General features: G+C 39.8%; 1 protein-coding gene across 1 annotated transcript in view; it reads left to right on the forward strand.

Moving 5' to 3' along the window:
• ano2b (anoctamin 2b) overlaps positions 1 to 17,523 on the forward strand; it is a 64,858-nt gene that overhangs the window by 8,966 nt on the left and 38,369 nt on the right. The window contains exons 3-14 of the mRNA XM_067581808.1: positions 4,860 to 4,958; positions 5,403 to 5,554; positions 5,803 to 5,857; positions 5,957 to 6,008; positions 8,711 to 8,766; positions 9,673 to 9,720; positions 10,587 to 10,651; positions 11,655 to 11,789; positions 12,544 to 12,704; positions 13,119 to 13,201; positions 13,699 to 13,785; positions 17,435 to 17,518. Coding sequence (XP_067437909.1) covers positions 4,860 to 4,958; positions 5,403 to 5,554; positions 5,803 to 5,857; positions 5,957 to 6,008; positions 8,711 to 8,766; positions 9,673 to 9,720; positions 10,587 to 10,651; positions 11,655 to 11,789; positions 12,544 to 12,704; positions 13,119 to 13,201; positions 13,699 to 13,785; positions 17,435 to 17,518 — 1,077 coding nt within the window. The remainder of the gene's footprint in view (positions 1 to 4,859; positions 4,959 to 5,402; positions 5,555 to 5,802; positions 5,858 to 5,956; positions 6,009 to 8,710; positions 8,767 to 9,672; positions 9,721 to 10,586; positions 10,652 to 11,654; positions 11,790 to 12,543; positions 12,705 to 13,118; positions 13,202 to 13,698; positions 13,786 to 17,434; positions 17,519 to 17,523) is intronic.

Genomic DNA, 17,523 nt, shown 5'->3' on the forward strand with positions numbered 1-17,523 from the left:
TCCCCCACCTCACTGACTTCAGCTTATAGCTGCCTTTCATGCTGTTTTTCTCTTTGTCTCTGTCTTAATTTATCTTTCTCTGTGATGCATTTTATTTCATCTCCCTCTCACCCTCTGTCTCTATCTGTCTTTCATTCTCACATCCTCGCTTCTCTATCCACTCACAGCTTCACTCTCTACCCAGCCATTCTATTGCCCAACCGATCACCCTCTCCTATTTGATGAACCCCCTACTCGATGCCCCCCCCCACACCCACCTAAAAATGCCCCCGGCTGCGTCCTAGTTACCCCCCCTACAGAGATAAAGAGCTAATTGGAAATCCCTATACTAATTAACCTTCTCCAGACTAAAAGGTATTTATATCCTTTTTGATAGAGCGATAGGAAAGAAGGGAAGGGAGGGTGACGAGGAAAAGAGGAAGGGATGGAGGAGGAGGAGGAAAAAGAGGGGTGAGGGAGCAGAGGATTGTGAGTGAGAGGGTGACATATAGATGGTGGTGGAAGGTGAGTAAAAGAAAGTGAGGGAGGGGAGCTAATTAGGGTATTAGCAAGGTATCAGCACTTTAACATATCATAAAGAAATCATTGCTAATAATAAACATTATGAACTAACAAGACTATTGCTGAGAAGACTGGTAGCTATCACTACTCTGCAGATTTACATTTAGAGTCACCCGGTCGGATTTTAGGTAAATCTGCAGGAAACAGCAATGTGGGAAATGTCATATAATTTGAAGAAACCACTTGTTCTCACAATACTACTGTATGAGATAAAGTTCAACAGTTGTGTTTGATGTTTTGTGTTTACAGTAATGATATTAAGATATATGTTTAATCTGCCATGGTACATCACTGCTGCACAGGTTGTGAAGAGCATGTTGTCACCAGTAGTGTGAGCTGGATTATTAGACTAGTTGCAGTTATTCTTTAATTGAAAACTTCAACTGAGGTTTTTCCTCCTTAAAACTTTTTCATACCAATTCACTTCTACAAAATGTGCACTCATAATGGACTTTCGCTGCAACTTTTACTAGCTCCTAATAGCTGCCCTCATCTCCAGTTTATTAGTGTTTCAAATATGTCTGATGTTGATGACTGTTTCCCTGGTTGGATGACTCAACAATTGGCCACAAAAATGACAACAACCATGAATGAGATTGACACAGATACAGGTTGTTGTAACTGGTCTTATAACATAAATAACAACTCTTAAATCTGCATAATTCATTGATCGACATGACAAACGTAAGTTGCTCTTAGCAACAGCTACACTGCAGCTACTGTGTCAACTGAAATTAGCTTGAATGATTGTCACTCACAGCTAACTGGTCAGAGTAAAATAACAACTGCTTCCAAGCAGAAAAAAGCCAAAAGTAAATAAATAAATCAGTGTTATTATCAGGCTTCAAACCCCATGCATCATTGAGTTTATTCAGTATTCAGATTGTCTTTAATAGAAGTTAAAATAAAACTGGACTTACCTACAAACATTTTTATTGTGAGTATAATAAGTTGTACAAGAAATATTTCACTCATTAAAAGAGCAGTTGGCTCCACGCTCCACTGTTTCTCAGGACAGGAGAAGACAGTGCGGATGTGAGTGAGACAGAAGATAATGAAATATAAGAGGAGTAAGAATGACAGTTAAATGAGTCAGCCAGTCAGTCAACCAGTCAGTGAAACAGTGTCTAGCAGGTAGCAGAAGGTACAGTAATATATATGAGGAGGGGTGGGGGTGTGGGAGGTTGAGGGGGAGTGAAAGATGTCAGGAGAGTAGGAGTCGAGAGAGGAGAAAGGGAATCGTTTCAGGTTTCCATCATTTGCCATGCCACCTTTCTCTTTTCACTCCCCCTCTTACAGAAGCTGATGGGGGTCTGAGGAGGGTACGGTTACCTGGCTGTCGTCCCCTGCTGGCGTTGCTCTCTTTTATTTCTGGTTACACTCTCACTCGCACTGAAGACCAGCTCCGTAACGGCTGCTACATATATTCTGGAAGAAGAGTTTCACTGCTGTTCTAAATGAGCAGGGTTGTTATTTGATATTAAGAATTTAATCACATACCTCTTGATGCTATTTGTAGCCAGCAATTAGCAAATTTTGTTAATGCATCTTAAAATTAGGCAGTAATTACAGTGTGGGCAATGGACCATTATTCATTAGCAGAACAGGCTAGATGAGTCAGGATTTTATTTTACATACAATAAATACATTATTTCTGTTTGGAAGAGATGCTGATTGGCTCTTGAACAGAAAAAGCAGCAAATGTGTGAGGAACAAGCTGCAACAACAAAGCAGTGAAGAAAAGTGCTCCGGGCTTTGCTTTAGGACTGAGCGACAGAGGCTGCATCTATCTTTTATACACCAGAGTCATGCTGCTGGCCAAACTGGTTAGCATAAGTGTTTCAGTGGGTCAGGGCGATGGCAGGGATTGGATGTGTCTGGGTGTCGGATGTAAAGGATAACTTGGATCGTGGAGTACTGTGCCATTTGAAATGTTGAGCTGCAGCTCCAGAGGCCAATTTTGAGATCTAGAGATAAAAGCAGTTGAGAGGAAATTTGACTACAGCGAAGTGCAGCACATTGCTAAAACAGAGTCTACTGGTTACATTTGATTACAAAGCAGAACTAACAGATGGTCTGGATTTTCTGTTTTATACAACAGGTAGTATAAGCCAAGCAATCTGGTAGTATAATTCCCAAAACATAAAAAATTCAGAGTATAAAAAATAACTTTTTGGTGGAAAACTTTGGCCAAGACACGCTAATGTTGATGTACACAAATACACATAATCCTTCCATTGTTAAAGCTTGCATACTTTGGGGCGGCTGTGGCTCAGGAGGTAGAGCCGGTCATCCATTAATCAGAAGATCGGTGGTTTGATTCCAGTCTGCATGTCGAAGTGTCCTTGGACAAGATACTGAACCCCAACATGCTCCTGATGGCTGTGCCATCAGTGTGTGAATGTGTGTGAATGGTTAATTCCCTCTGATGGGCAGGTTGGGAGATTGCATGGTAGCCCCTGTACCCATTCAGTGTATGAATGTTTGTGTGAATGGATGAATGTGGCTTGTAGTGTAAAATCGCTTTGAGTGGTCAGAAGACTAGAAAGGTGCTATACAAGTACAGTCCATTTACCATTTACCATACATGACTAAGTGCAATGTAACAAGGATGACCAATTAACAGCTTTTACTTAGCTATACGCACAGCATGAACCGAGCTGCAGTACAATGTTCTTCTGACCACATAACATGACAGCATAAATATTTTAAAGGATATGTTCACAATTTTTCAAGTCTGTATTAAAACAATATTCATGTGCCCAAATGAACATTGGCATGTTTTTCTTGTTTTTATTATTCCTCCTGTTCCTCCATACTGATGATTTAGAGATTCCTTCATAATGCACTTACAATGTAAGTGATGGGGGACAAAATCCACAGCGTAGACAAAAAATGCATTTAAAAGTTTATTTGAGGCTTCAGCCATCCAAATGAGTGAAATCAAGACAATGGGCCTCATTCACAAACAGTGCGTATGCACAAGTCTGTGCTTAAACCGTGCCTTAGATCATGCATGCGCACAAATCATAAATGTCCCACAGTCTTAAAAAATGATAGTCAATATTTATTCAATGTAAACAGTATATTAGAACCACAATTATTTAAAAAATGATTGGGCCTAAATATACATTTAAAAGTGTGAAATTGCTAAAAATACAATTAATTTGCTAATTATGAAATTAATAGCTAAGACTTTGTAATCCATAAATCATCATCATAAATGTAATGAAATTATTAATATATTAAAATGGTCCTGTTCCCACTTTTAGATGACAGTAGCTTAATGTCCATATTGGAATGTGACAGTGATTAATATCCCCCATCAGATTTGGCTGTGATATATGCAACTGGTTAACCAGCAGTCTGTTTAGTGTTCCTCACAGCCTGACAGTTCAGTAGTGGCACAGGGAGGGGTGGTCTGCTTTCAGAATTCAAAATAAGGCTCCAAACGGTTGTGCCAATGACATGTTTACCAGCCAAATCTGCCTTTTCTGGCTTCTGCTTCTGAAACTATTGTTTGCATTTCACTAGCAGTAAAGTTTTTTCTGCATTTTTACCATCACTGCCCTCTTTGCAAAGAGTGACACTTTCTTTCCACTGCTGCACTACTCCAAAAGAGTTTTCCTTATATAGAGAAATGGGGGTGTGGTAGTATGCTAATTACCGATAGTGAGCACAAGTCTGTCAATTTATAATGTTTCTGATTCACTAACATATGCACAGTGGTAAGAACAAAATTGGCTGGTGTCGTGTGTCATGAATCTGATGGTAATTTTGCATGCGCACTTATTTTGTGTGCAAAGTAAGAACATTTCTATGCACATATTTGTGAATGAGGCCCATTATCTTTCAAGGTTACTGCCATTTCTGTGCCAAATTTCCTCTCTTTGTTACTATACTTCCTCTGCAGCTGGACAGGAAAACACTGTCTGACGAGACACAAGGGATTTTTTTAGTAAAACCATCTGTAGAAGATATTCACATTATTTGACTAACTCAGACTGCTGACGCCTCATATTATCTTCAGATAAACTTTTAAATACATTTTTGCTCAAAACGAGAGCTGTGGATTTTGTCCCCCATCATTTACATTGTAAGCACATTTGGAGAGGATCTTTTAACAGTCAGTATGAACAGGAGGAATGATTACAGCGAGCAAAACCAGTTTCAGTGTTCATGTAGGACAGACTTGAAAAATTGTGAACCTATCCCTTAAAGTTCCTTTTCCTGTCAGTGTCCAGACTGCATTTTTTTAACTTAAAGATTATACTGTATCTCTACATTTTGCTTTTCAGTTAAAAACCCATGGCCCCAGCTTCACCCGTCTCCATGCGCCCTGGCCGGTACTGTGTCGTGAGGCTGAGTTTCTCAAGATTAAAGTTCCCACCAAGACGGTAAGATCTCAGAACCTCTATAAAGAAGTTTTTATTTTTATTGCAGTTGTTTTTTGCAGCATTCACGTTAGTTCTGTGGATAAGTGGTCAAAGATAGACAGCACACATCCAGATATTTGATAGCAGAAAATGTTTCAGCAATATAAAAACACTAATGGTAAAGGTTTTGGTGACAGTCCCCCACAAACAGTGAAGCCTTATTTTTACAGCCACTAACGTCAAGAAAAAAATTCAGAAAAGAATATTGGGGTGAAGTCCAATGTGCTGTCTGAATGTATCAGCCTTATTCTAATAGTATTACTAGTACTGGATCAGGGTTTCATATCTCCAGGGCCATTCAATGTTAAAAATGTATTTTTTTTCTAGAACAGTAAGGTACTTTGGACAAAAGTGCAAGTCACCTGTGTAATAAGCTGAATAATTCTGTGCTGTGTGTTTCATCAGAGTTATGAACTTAAAGAGGAAGGTGGTTTCAGCACTAGTATCAGCACAGTGTGGAGGAAACTGAACCAGCCTTTCCAGCCCAAAGTACCACATCAGGACCACGGAAGCACCAAGTTTCTCTCACACTGCTTCTCCAGGGACAAGCTTCACCTGTGAGACAAAAACTGAAATATTCCTCTCTGTTTGTCACAGACACCAACATCCTTGCACACATACACACGCACACACTACTATGCCAGGTTCAATTGACCAATAGGATTCCCAATTATCCTAGTGCTATTATCCTAGTGCTAGAGATGTAGTTAACATTGTTACTTGCTTGCATAAAGATCTACACACAGACAATGTAATCATTTGGCACTCACACAGTGTTTTAATTATTTGGTTGTGCCTCTCTCAGGTACCACATCACGTCTAAAGACACCTTCTTTGACAACGCCACAAGGGGCCGAATAGTAAGTGTTTATTCATATCTTATCTGTTTCTCCTTTGTAGGGTTTTTTTGTCCATAGTTAGTTTATATCTCCAGTTTAACTGTCTCACATCTTTCGTAGGTGTACGAGATCCTGAGACGGACAGTGTGTGTACGAACCTGTCAAACCATAGGTGAGAATAGCAAACAGTTAATGGGCGAGGCTGTGTGTGTCTGTGTATGAACGACACCAGTTGGAGTTATGCTGGATCTGATATGCTTGCTGTAGGTATGAGCATCGAAATATGTTGAAATATGTTGGCCTATAACTGATTAAAAACAGTCTCGTTTTGAGAATGTACTGGGATAATTTGCTAAAAAGAGCAGAGGTTCAAGAAAGGTCATGTATCACTATGCTAAATACTGGGATAACAACATGCTTAAGCAGTTGCTTGTTTGGGGTCAATAACAAGGCTTTATGAGCCTGGACCGATTCATTCATAGATCACAGTGACATCCACCATCAAGTCAAAAGTAGTTCAAGGTATCAGTCGATATAAGGTTTGAGTATATTGAAACATGAAACTTGATTGGATTGGGAGTTTTTTCTTCAAAACCTCATACAGCCTGGAAAATGAACATTTCTGCAACAGGTCATGTAATATGAAGATGAGTATGAACAATGACTAAAAAGATTGGTTAAAGAGTAAAAAGTGAAAGCAGGTGTAGTGGAACACTTGTGTAACATCTTCAGGTCTGACACTTGAGGGTGAAGTCAGAGATCAGTTGCAGTTCATGGTTGCACTTAAACACTAAAATACACCTGGACTGTGTCTGATAGACTACAGGTGAAATGGGAGGTGATATTGATATGCCTTGTGGGAGTCCAGTGGGGAGGTGAAGTAAAGTGGAGTGCAGCAACCCAAAAAAGAAGTGCAATGATTGGATAACTGGATGAGACCAACATCTTTTTAAACCCCTAAAATGTTTGGGAACGGCAGGCAGAGCCTGTTTAGATTCTGGCACCACCCTGCTCCCATCTGACTGTTACTAGAAAGAGGCTACCCTCGTTAACACTTCCTGCAACCGCTGATGTCCGCTGGGACATGAGCAATTAAGGGTCCAAGCTTACTTTAAAACTTAAAACTTCAAATTACTAAGAAACACATTAAAAGACTTCAACCTGATTCAAAAATGAGTGCACCGCTGTTTGTCTGTAACAGACATCTTAATCTCCGTGGGGATTTTCTCCATGAACTGCAAGTCATTTAGCATTTTGTTCTCTCAGGTTAATTAAGGTCTTAGCGTTAATATATCTGTAGATTTTAATGGCATGCTGATAACAGCTAAAAGTGTCGTAGACGCGCACATCCAATAAACTTCAAACAGGTGCTGGACCAAAGAAATAATGAAAAAAAGAAAGACCTTGTCTGAAGAAAAGCATGTAGCTCAAAATGTCACTGGTGGATGTCTCAATAAACTGCATCCAAGGGAGCTACAGTGTGCAGACCTTCATCTTTCTTTATGCTGAGAACAGCTGCTTATGCATATATGAGGCCCATATGACGCTCCAGTGTCCACCATATGTCTGGTTGGCTTGCCCATCACAGCAGAAGGTCTCAGCCAGCGGGTACTGGTGGAGCTGCAGGGAAGGATGGGGAGAGAAAATAGAATTGCATCTCTTTAACCTCTATTTTTTCTTTCCCCTTCATTCTTGGTATATACATTTATCACACACACACATGTACAGAGCCCGCTCCTTCTGTCTCTGTTGCTCTCTTCCATCTCCTCTACAAGTGGGTCATACTTCCTGGGTCAGGCTGAGATTGAAGCAAGGGGCCTCTGGGAGTTGTGGTTGTTTCGAGCTGGTTGAGTTGAGCATTCATGCATTTGTGCGTGCGTGAGTGAGTACGTGTTGGTCGTGAGGTTCATTAATAGCACGGCTAATCACTGCATAGTTCCCTGTCCCCTTTGAGGCACTGATAATTAATTGATTAATTACTTTGATGAAAGAGTCAGGTTTGTGTGCTAGGTCATCTGATGTGTCAATGTCCGCCCTTGCATTCACAGGTCAGGCCATCGCTTCCCACATGAAATTTTCGAAAGACTAAAAGTGGCGTCAAACCTAATCCCAGTCTGCCTGACACTGAAAAACAGAATTAAATCAGTGCAGGCTGCAGGGTATGGCCTAATGGAGTGCAGATACAGCTACTGTTCAAAGTCACTTTTTAATACCTGGGTTGGTCATGGAGACCAAAATTAAACTAAAATTCTGTTGAATTTTAGCCTCCATGATCAAAATGAATATGAAAAAAACACACAAGTTCAATTTTCAGACAGTAACAATAAGGAACTGCTATATGATTGGAGAAATTTATTTACCATTAATGAAATCCAAGGTCAATTCCACGCTGCTGAAGTGTCTTTGAGCAAGACATTGAATCTCAACTAGTGAGATGTCATCTTCAGGAATCAATAAAGTAGAGCAGTCTTCAGCACTAGATGTAAGATAAATAACAGAAGGCGCTCATTTACAAGGACTACCACTTTATTTCATGCTGCATCTTGGAGCCATTTGGTGTAAACCCACTCCTTAGTTGGGTATAAGTGTAAATGTGTACACAGTTGTTTGTCAGTGCCAGTGACTCAACTATTGCCTCACCGGCTGTTTGAATTTCTAGTTTCAAACTCACTTTTCAGCCCAACCTATTTTTGGAGGAAAACATTCCCCTCCCACTCAAGTTTCAAGTCAAATAAAGGGTAAAATATCATGTCTTCTACCAGAGGATACATGATCTGTATAAAAGGTACATAAAAGGTTCAGTGATGATTTGAATGGCATTACAATTCCCTGGTAGGGTTGTCCTTAAGTATGTCTCTGTTCTTTCTCTTCCAGGCATCAGCACATTGATAGCAAAAGGTGTATATGACGCTGCCTTCCCTATTCACGATGTGAGTATGTGTGGTTTGGGATTCCCATGAGGCTCCCATTGCTTTCTATTCATTTCACTACAATATTCAACTTGCAGAGCAGGGAGGCTTGCTTGAAATAGGTCATCCATCGCCATGGAAGCCTGGATATGTCTTAAAATGAGGGAGCAAACTTAGAAAGATACATAATTGGCGGAGGGGTCTGTGGGTCCCCAGACAAAAATTGTAATTCAAAACAAATTTCCTGCATTTCTACACCACCTAACCAACAGCCACCTGCACTAGTCTAGATTATTTAGATTGAGGGCATTTCAAAAGTGTCAATTGCGTGAGCCTCATGGTCAATGTGTGAGAGTTAGCAGCCCCCATGTTACAGCCGACTCTGATTCAGCTCCTTCACAGCCATAGCCACAGCCGAATCATGTCCCATCAGTGAGCTAACATTAGGTGAGCAGGCTGGCAAAGTAAGCAAATGTTGACTCTCAAATCGATTTGGCATTTTGGCAACAGTACAATCCTGCTTTTAGCTAAGGTTTGGATGGAGTCAGTGGGCCATGCAGGTTCACTCAACATGCGCTAGCCTTTTCTTTTCCTATGTTCTATTTTCAGTCAAAGATCGCAGTTCAGCTAAATAGCATGTTTCTCACCTTTGTAAACAGTCAGACTCCTGTGTGGATTGACAGACTGTGATTGACAGCTGAGAAAGCATGCTTGAATGCTTTGAAAAATGGTTCATAGTAATAAAAACCTAAACAGGCAAAACCCACCTATTGGGTATCAAAATGTATCTGTGTGAGTGTGTTAATGCGTGCATTTCTAAATGTTTTCTGAAGAGTACAGTGTGGTGACCATTATAGGTGTTTCTTTGTGTACTTGCCTGTGTGCGCTCCCTCTCTCCACCTTTCACCCTCTCCTCTCGCTCCTCAGGGTGACTATAAGGTCATCGGACACCTTGAAGAGAGGAACGACAGACAGGTACACCGACTCCTCCTTCATGTCACTCTCTTCACCTATGACTTTCTCCTTTGCTCTCTGTGTTTCTCTCTTCTCCTCTTTCTCATCTTCATCTGTCTGTCTCCACAAAAAACTACAAAAAGCTTGGAAGTGATCCTTTGAATGTGATACATTTAGTATGCTGTAAGAAATGTATCTCACTTAAAAAGCCACCTTTAAACTTCCAACAGCTGAAAAAAGAGGACACTTCTGCATTTCTAAAAAATGGTTTCATCTGTGTTATCTTCATCTCCTATCTTTTCTCTGTTTTTTAAAAAAAAAAAAAAATCGTAGACTGCTCCTCCTTCCCATCTGTCGAACACTGTCACAGATTGGAGTTTAAGTTCTATAAACATTTCTCAGAGGCAGAGCTGCTCCAAGGGCAGAAAAAAATCCCAGACTGACTCTAAACTGACTTTAAAGAGTGGAGCAAAAAAACTGGGACACTGAAAAACAATAGCAAAACAGCAACAGCAAACAATGAACTGTCTGGTTAAAATATGAATGAAAATTATATATAACAACTTTCTCTTTATCAATTCAATCATGATTATAGATGATTTATTGTGGCTACATTATATTCTCTCAACATCAAGAGTGCTAGGCCTCATAATCTTCCTTCTCTTTTTCTGTTTTTCACTTGTCTTCAGGATAATGTTACTTAAACTGCAGTTCTCTGGCTTCATCCACTGAGGTTTACCTCAACCAATCAGATTATTTCTGCCTCCAGATCAGCTCTGCCTCTGACGATTGTGTGTTGATTTTCAACTGGTAAACTTACAACATGACAACATACACCCACACTGACTCTGTCCCTGTCTCTCTCTCTGTTTCCTGTCTGTAATCAGGTTCTGCATGAAGAGTGGGCCAGATACTCAGCCTTTTACAAGTACCAGCCCATTGATCTTGTCAGGTAATGTGACATTCACCCCAGTTACTCATATTTTTTTGGAGCTTAACATTTTTGTTTTATCTCACTCAAGATGATTGATTTGCAACAGACTACTACAGTAATTGCAATGTATTTTGGTTATTGTAGCTCACTATCGACATTGATAGAAATGGCCAAATCTGGGGGGTGCACAAAATCCACAGTGCTCTTTCCACTCCAAAATATATTCAACAGTTTATTTGAAGCTAATATCAGGGTTCAGCTGTCCAAATTAGTGAAATAAAGTCAATATCTTTTAAAGTTAATGTGTTTTTATTGCCAAATTCCCTCTTTTTGTGACAATCCTTCCACCACAGCTTAACAGGAAAAACACTGTCCATTGAGACAAATTCAGGAATTTGTTACTAAAAAGATGGTGAAAGATATCCACTTTATTTGACTAACTCAGACTGCTGAAGCCTTATATTATCTTCAGATAAACTTTTAAATCCATTTTTGCTTAAAACGAAAGCTGTGGATTTTGTCCCCCATCACTTACATTGTAAATGCATTTGGAAGAGATCTTCTAATGGCCAGTTTGAACAGGAGGAATGATCACAGCAAGCAAAATGTGTTTCAATATTCATATGGACACCTGAATATTGTTTTAAGACAGACTTGGAAAATAGTGAACCTGTCCTTTAAGGAGCCCTGAGTCTCACGTAGCATTTGTTGTGTACTGCCCCCAGCAAGTACCACCGAATGGAGATGCTTATGGTTAAGGTTGAAGTCCATGGTTAAGTCTACCAGTCCGAGCAAAGGAGGTGTGATTTGTAAACAAATCTAAGAAAGTGCTTCCCGAAGACTCAACTCAGTGAATTAAAATTCACTTTAAACATTAACACTATACTTGCTCTTCTTTAGGATCAAAAACATCATTAGGGTTCTCATACCTGTGTTGCGTGTTGCTTAATTCTCTACTATGGCAAAACCATGATCTCCACTGTAGCTTTCACCTTATAATCCCTGACCTCTGACCCCACAGGAAGTACTTTGGGGAGAAGATCGGCCTGTACTTTGCATGGCTCGGTGTTTACACTCAGTTGCTGGTACCAGCCTCCATAGTGGGAATCATTGTGTTTGGCTATGGGGTGGCAACTGTGAATACTGACATACCCAGGTAATATACATGTTTGTGCGTATGCATGTACACACACTGGAAAGCCTCAGTAGAAGTTCCAGGTTTCACTACAAACTGCATCACATCTTCCCTTGTGGAAGAAAACAATTGTAAAATCCTACATTTCGAGATATGACATTTTTGACATAACACAACTACTTTGTTCAATAAAAATAAAAAGGAAATGTCTGGTTGACACACTACTAACACAAACCCGTAAAAACAGCCCAAATGACTACTGCATCCTCTGCTCTTTCAATGACATTTCTCCTGATTTTAACTAAGCTAAACGCTGAAGGCAACATGATATCTAACCCTAGATGAAGAAAGAAAAGAGGGATTTCTCCTATGCTTACCACAGTTTAAATGTATGCACACAGGCCCATACACACACACACTAGACTGGGATTGCCCAGATACCTGCTGAAACTGGCTTTAGTAAGGGTTGTGTGGGAGGAACACAGAAGGTACAGCTGGCAGTGTGTGTGTGCTAGTGTGTCATCAAGCAAAAGGTTGATAATTCAGCCTACACTGACTATGAATAGGGTCAAAGCAGAGAAGCTTGTATTATGGTTGTGTGTTAAAAGTTCCATTCAGTTCTAATAGCTGATTGTAACAGACACAAGGGTCTGCAAAAGGAAACTCTAGTTGTTTTTGTACATTTGTTTTTAGATTTAATGCATCATTTAAATTCTACAATACTAAAGCATTAATATTGTCACATATAATTATTCCTGATCTTTTCCCTTTTAAGTCTTGAGATGTGCGATGAACGTCTCAATTTCACCATGTGCCCTCTGTGTGACGGAGCATGTGACTTCTGGCAGCTCAGCACTGCCTGCGGCACCGCCAGAGCCTCACACCTCTTCGACAACCCTGCCACCGTCTTCTTCGCCATCTTCATGTCCCTGTGGGGTAAGGTTATGTGTGTGCATACGCATATGTCATGTGTGTGTGTGAACAGGCGGGCTGAATGTGAAGTTGCTCATTAATATCTTATGATCTCCTTCAGCTCAAGAGCAGGTCCTCCTGCTGGGAGTGACAGGCTAAAATGACACACAATAAAGATTGATGAAATGTAGAGAAAAAACTAAAAAGCTGAAACCTGAAAAGGCAGTTTGCAGTACAAATTATAGTCTAACCTTTTAATGTTTTTTTCAAATACTGAGGTGTAGCACCGTATTTGCCCCACATTACCAGGAGCATACTGTGATTTGTCCTCGCCAAAGATGATCTTGTATACTGTGAATTTAAGAGATGATGCTAATTATAAAGACTGTAATCAACATTTTTGTGATTTGTGTGACATTTGTTTTCTTGTGTGTGTAGCGGTGCTGTTCCTGGAGCACTGGAAGCGTCGTCAGATCAGTTTGAGCTTCAGTTGGGATTTGACAGGCATCGAGGAGGATGAGGTATATATAGATACTGTATTTACACACGCAAAAAACACACTAATGCACATTAAGACATCACGCACATTAATGCGGGTGTGAATAGACACAGATAGTTGATACATATAAACACACAGGTACAAATGTGCCAACTATATCACAAGATAGAACTTTGATCGTGGTTGATTCTGCAAAACAGATTAAACTCAGTGACAATGTTTCTGATCGGTCAGTACCAATGTCTTGCCAAAGTTTTAAAAAATGTTATTTCTACAATATCCCAGCATAGCAAGTAAAGCAAAATAATGCATTTGCTAAATGAAAGATTGGTGTCATTCTTTAAAGGACACATAAAGGACACACTGGCATTGAACAAATCATCTGCTGCAGAATTGTCCAGTATGAATGTAATTTGTACAGAGACTGCGCTAAAATGTAGATATGCACCATACACACACACACACAGGCATTCACACATATGTACCCAAAGTCAACTGTTTCTCCTGTTTGTCCCTCAGGAACACCCCAGACCAAAATATGAGACCATCCTCCTTCAGAAGAGACAGAGGAAGCAGAAAAATAAGAAAAAAAAGAAAAAGAATGAGGTAGGAAAGATGAGAAACCACCATCTATTAAGCTCGTAGGACCACATAAAGCCTGTTTTCCTTTTCCTCTTGAGTGTGTATGTGTGGTTGTGTGTGTGTGTTACATATGGAAGATGTAAAATGCCTAAATTAAAACAAATCAAACAAAGAAATAAAATAAATGAAATGCAATACACATTATTTCATGCATTTCCTTTTATGTATGCATTTACTGCCATAATGCAATGAAAAGTCTGTTAAAAGCATATTTATTTAGCTTTTTGTCTAATAACTGAATAAATTGTTAAATGATTAATTAAACTGTAGAGGTGTATTACATTTCAGTGTTGTCCAGCAGAGAGCAGCATAGAGGTCCAATGCACCATCGTTAGTTTTCATGAGGAGGTGCAGGGGAGCTGATTATTTTTTGGGACAGAGATGTATTATCAATGCCAAAAGGAAAAACAATCAGCTGTCCAATCACAGCTTGGGGCACAGAAGTGCAGTGAAAATCCCTCTAAGTGTAACAAATGTAACTTATTGCCAACAGCTCATGCCTGCACTGATGAGCTATGCCCATGGTTCCGATCCCAAAGCAGTGATTGGATAGTTGATTGGTTTTCATTTTGGCATGAACAGTGCTTCTCCATCTCAAAAAATTAAAAGCTCCCCTGCACCTCCTCAGGAAAAGTAATAACAGCGCTTTAATTTAAGTACTGGCAGCTCTCTGCTGCTCTCTGCTGGACAACACTGAAAAACATTACACGTCTTCACTTTGGTCCTGTTTACACCTGGCATGAACATACATCTCCACATGTGTCTTGAGCGACCACTTGTGATCGGATCTCACTTCCCCGCTCTATATCCAAATAAACACGTACATCATTTCAGCGGGATCACCGAGGGTCTGTGTAACCTCCGTCCAAAGCTGTGTTCAACTTGTTTGATAACAGGATAAACAAATATACAATGCAATCTGCCCCCTCACAAAATTTCAAATGCTCATCCTGCTTGATTTGCTCTTGCGCTGCATCAGAACATTCATATACTGACACGCCAACAGCATTGGTCAGGATCTGATGTTAATTAATGTTCTGTGTTCTTCTACACATCCAATAGGTCAGTCTACACACACAGTCCAGGTTCATACAGTGAAACTATTTGGAGTAAAGCAGCTGTCCTCCTGATAAATCCTGAGCTCATTATGTCGAGCAGCGCAGCAAAACTAAAAACTGTAGTTATCAACTTGACAAGACAGAGGAAACTATCCAGCAACGTTTAGCTTCTGAAATATTTTTTTAGACAGACAAGCTAGAAGAAGCTAGAAGTTATTTTCTGGTTTTGGTTTTATTTCTATACCAGTTGTTGATTTGATGAGGAAATGGGATTAGGGACACGGGGAAAACAGGAAAAGACGAGAGGTGGATTATGTTTTTTTGATTCACATGAAAAACGTAAAAACAAAATAATACATTTCTTTATCCTGTTATCAAACAAGCTAAACACAGCTTTGGACGGAGGGTTCTCAGACTGAGAGGCAGCAATGCAATTCCCGTGCCTATTCTGCAGGAAAATAGAGGACGTCAGTTGAGTAGGTGGCCCTTCAATGTGGCCCAGGACACATTGTGCTTACACTGCTAAATGAATGTGGTCACATGCGGCCCAGACCACCTCCGAATGTGGTCTGAGTGATTGGATCTCAATGCGTCCTCAATGTGTCTTGGGTGCGTTTACACCTGTACTTAAGGCTGTCCACTTGTGATTGGATCACCTGAGACGCATGTTAATGCCAGGTGTAAACAGGGCCTTTGCTTTCTGTGTTGTGATCTGATTTTAATGTGGCCTGGAAAATTCATGTCACAATGAAAAACATTAATTCATTCAAGACAAAAAGCTAAATAATTTTCCTTCTACCATATGTTTTTCATTTAATTATGACACAGTAAATTTGTACATAAAAAAGACATGCGACTTGTTTTTATTTAGGCATTTTAAATCTTCCATAGAAATAGCATATGAACAAAATATGAATTTTCTCAGTGAGACCTGGCTGTCAACAGTACTATGTCACATGATTTCACTAAATATAAGCAAATAGAAAGTTCCTGATGGAACCATCTGGAGGTTCAGATGGTTCCCGATGATCCTGATCGTTTGGTTTCCAATGCGTGCGGCAGACATTAGTGTGATCTAGTGATTAGGAATGATCTAGATTTCCTCTGTAAATTGGGTCAATCACATTGAATCCTGGCCGTGGCTTCCTGCCACAGCCAGAATGAGACAGGAACTAATTCACATGATACAGAATCACTGTCACACCATTGCAAAACCTGATCCATGGAATAAAAATAGGAAACCCAAAGGATCCCACAGGTGTTTCAGTATGCGCCATCTGTTGGTTGCGTTTCAACAAAAGCAAAAACAACCACTCAGTTCCTCCACAGGCAATTCAAAAGAGACTGTCCTCCCAAGAAAAATGACAGAATCAGACTTTCAGCAAATCCCCAAATGATTATGTTCAAGTGACAAAGCCCTCTAGTGGTCGTAGGAATTATGACTCTTGTCCGCCGGGAGCAAAGAAGGAAGTAGAGAGATGTAATTATGGAACCGCATGGTCGGGGTGGATGATGGGTCAGTAAAATGTTGGCGAAGGTGCTGTTCTTCTCCTGTTTCCTACCAACAATCAGTGTTGGTTTCTTTTAACCACAAGCAAGATTGTTCCCTGACCTTAACCACGTGGTTGTTATTGTAACCATGACAACGAGGTGCCCTCACCATGGAATAAAGTAGTAATTTTAACCCAAACTATAATCCCTCTCTGTGATTTTTGTGCTTAAACTTGACCAAGCCTTAACCATAGCTTTGTCAGGTCATAAAATGGATTTAAGTTTCTGACAGTACAAAAAAGCAAAGACAAACAATATCTTACACACTAACAACATATTTTGTGATTTAATTTAAAGGACTTGGTCGAAAAGATTGATTATGTACAGTTACAGCATGACCTCCACAAGTCTATATTCTGACTGGCTTTGTGTGATTTTGCGCCTCTGTGTTATACATTATAATTGTGTCGCGTACGATTTGTAGGTTATTAAACTGAACTTATAAGCAGATTGAACTATCATACATGACACATTTAGCAACACTAAGACACATTACAAAATAATGGGTCATAAAATGAACTGCAGAAGGATCGGAGTTTAAACAAAAATATATGAGTCTGATCATTATTACTTTTGGATTTCTACTATTAGTTTGCATACAGAAAGCTACTGTAATATTATGTTAAATACATCAGTTGATAAATTATGAGAGCAGCTGAAATGTTAAAAGTTGTATTTGATAGGAAATGAAAAACATGTTAATATTATTAGAAAATAACTGTGATGAGATGATATATGCTATAGCTGCTGATGTCTCAATTGTGAGCCAAGCAGTGTAATATGATTATGAATACAATAATACAATCATGTTTATAATAAAATACATAAAGACAGAAGGAGGTCAATATTGAGGTTGGGCCAGGAAATGACAAATTTCACAGCGACTATTGTAAATGTGCATATGTTTTTGTATTTTGTATGTTTATGCATGAATGTGGCTCTGTGTGTACGTGTGTGTGTGTGTGTGTGTGTGTGTGTGTGTAACCTGTCCGTCTGTCTTGCAGCCAGAGAAGCAGGAGGACGGGACAGTGACAGGGAAGGACAGATGGAGACAAAAACTACTGTCTGCCATGGCTGCAGGAATACCGGTAAC

The sequence above is a fragment of the Thunnus thynnus genome, chromosome 23 (genome assembly GCF_963924715.1).
Source record: "Thunnus thynnus chromosome 23, fThuThy2.1, whole genome shotgun sequence".
Classification (NCBI taxonomy): domain Eukaryota; kingdom Metazoa; phylum Chordata; class Actinopteri; order Scombriformes; family Scombridae; genus Thunnus; species Thunnus thynnus.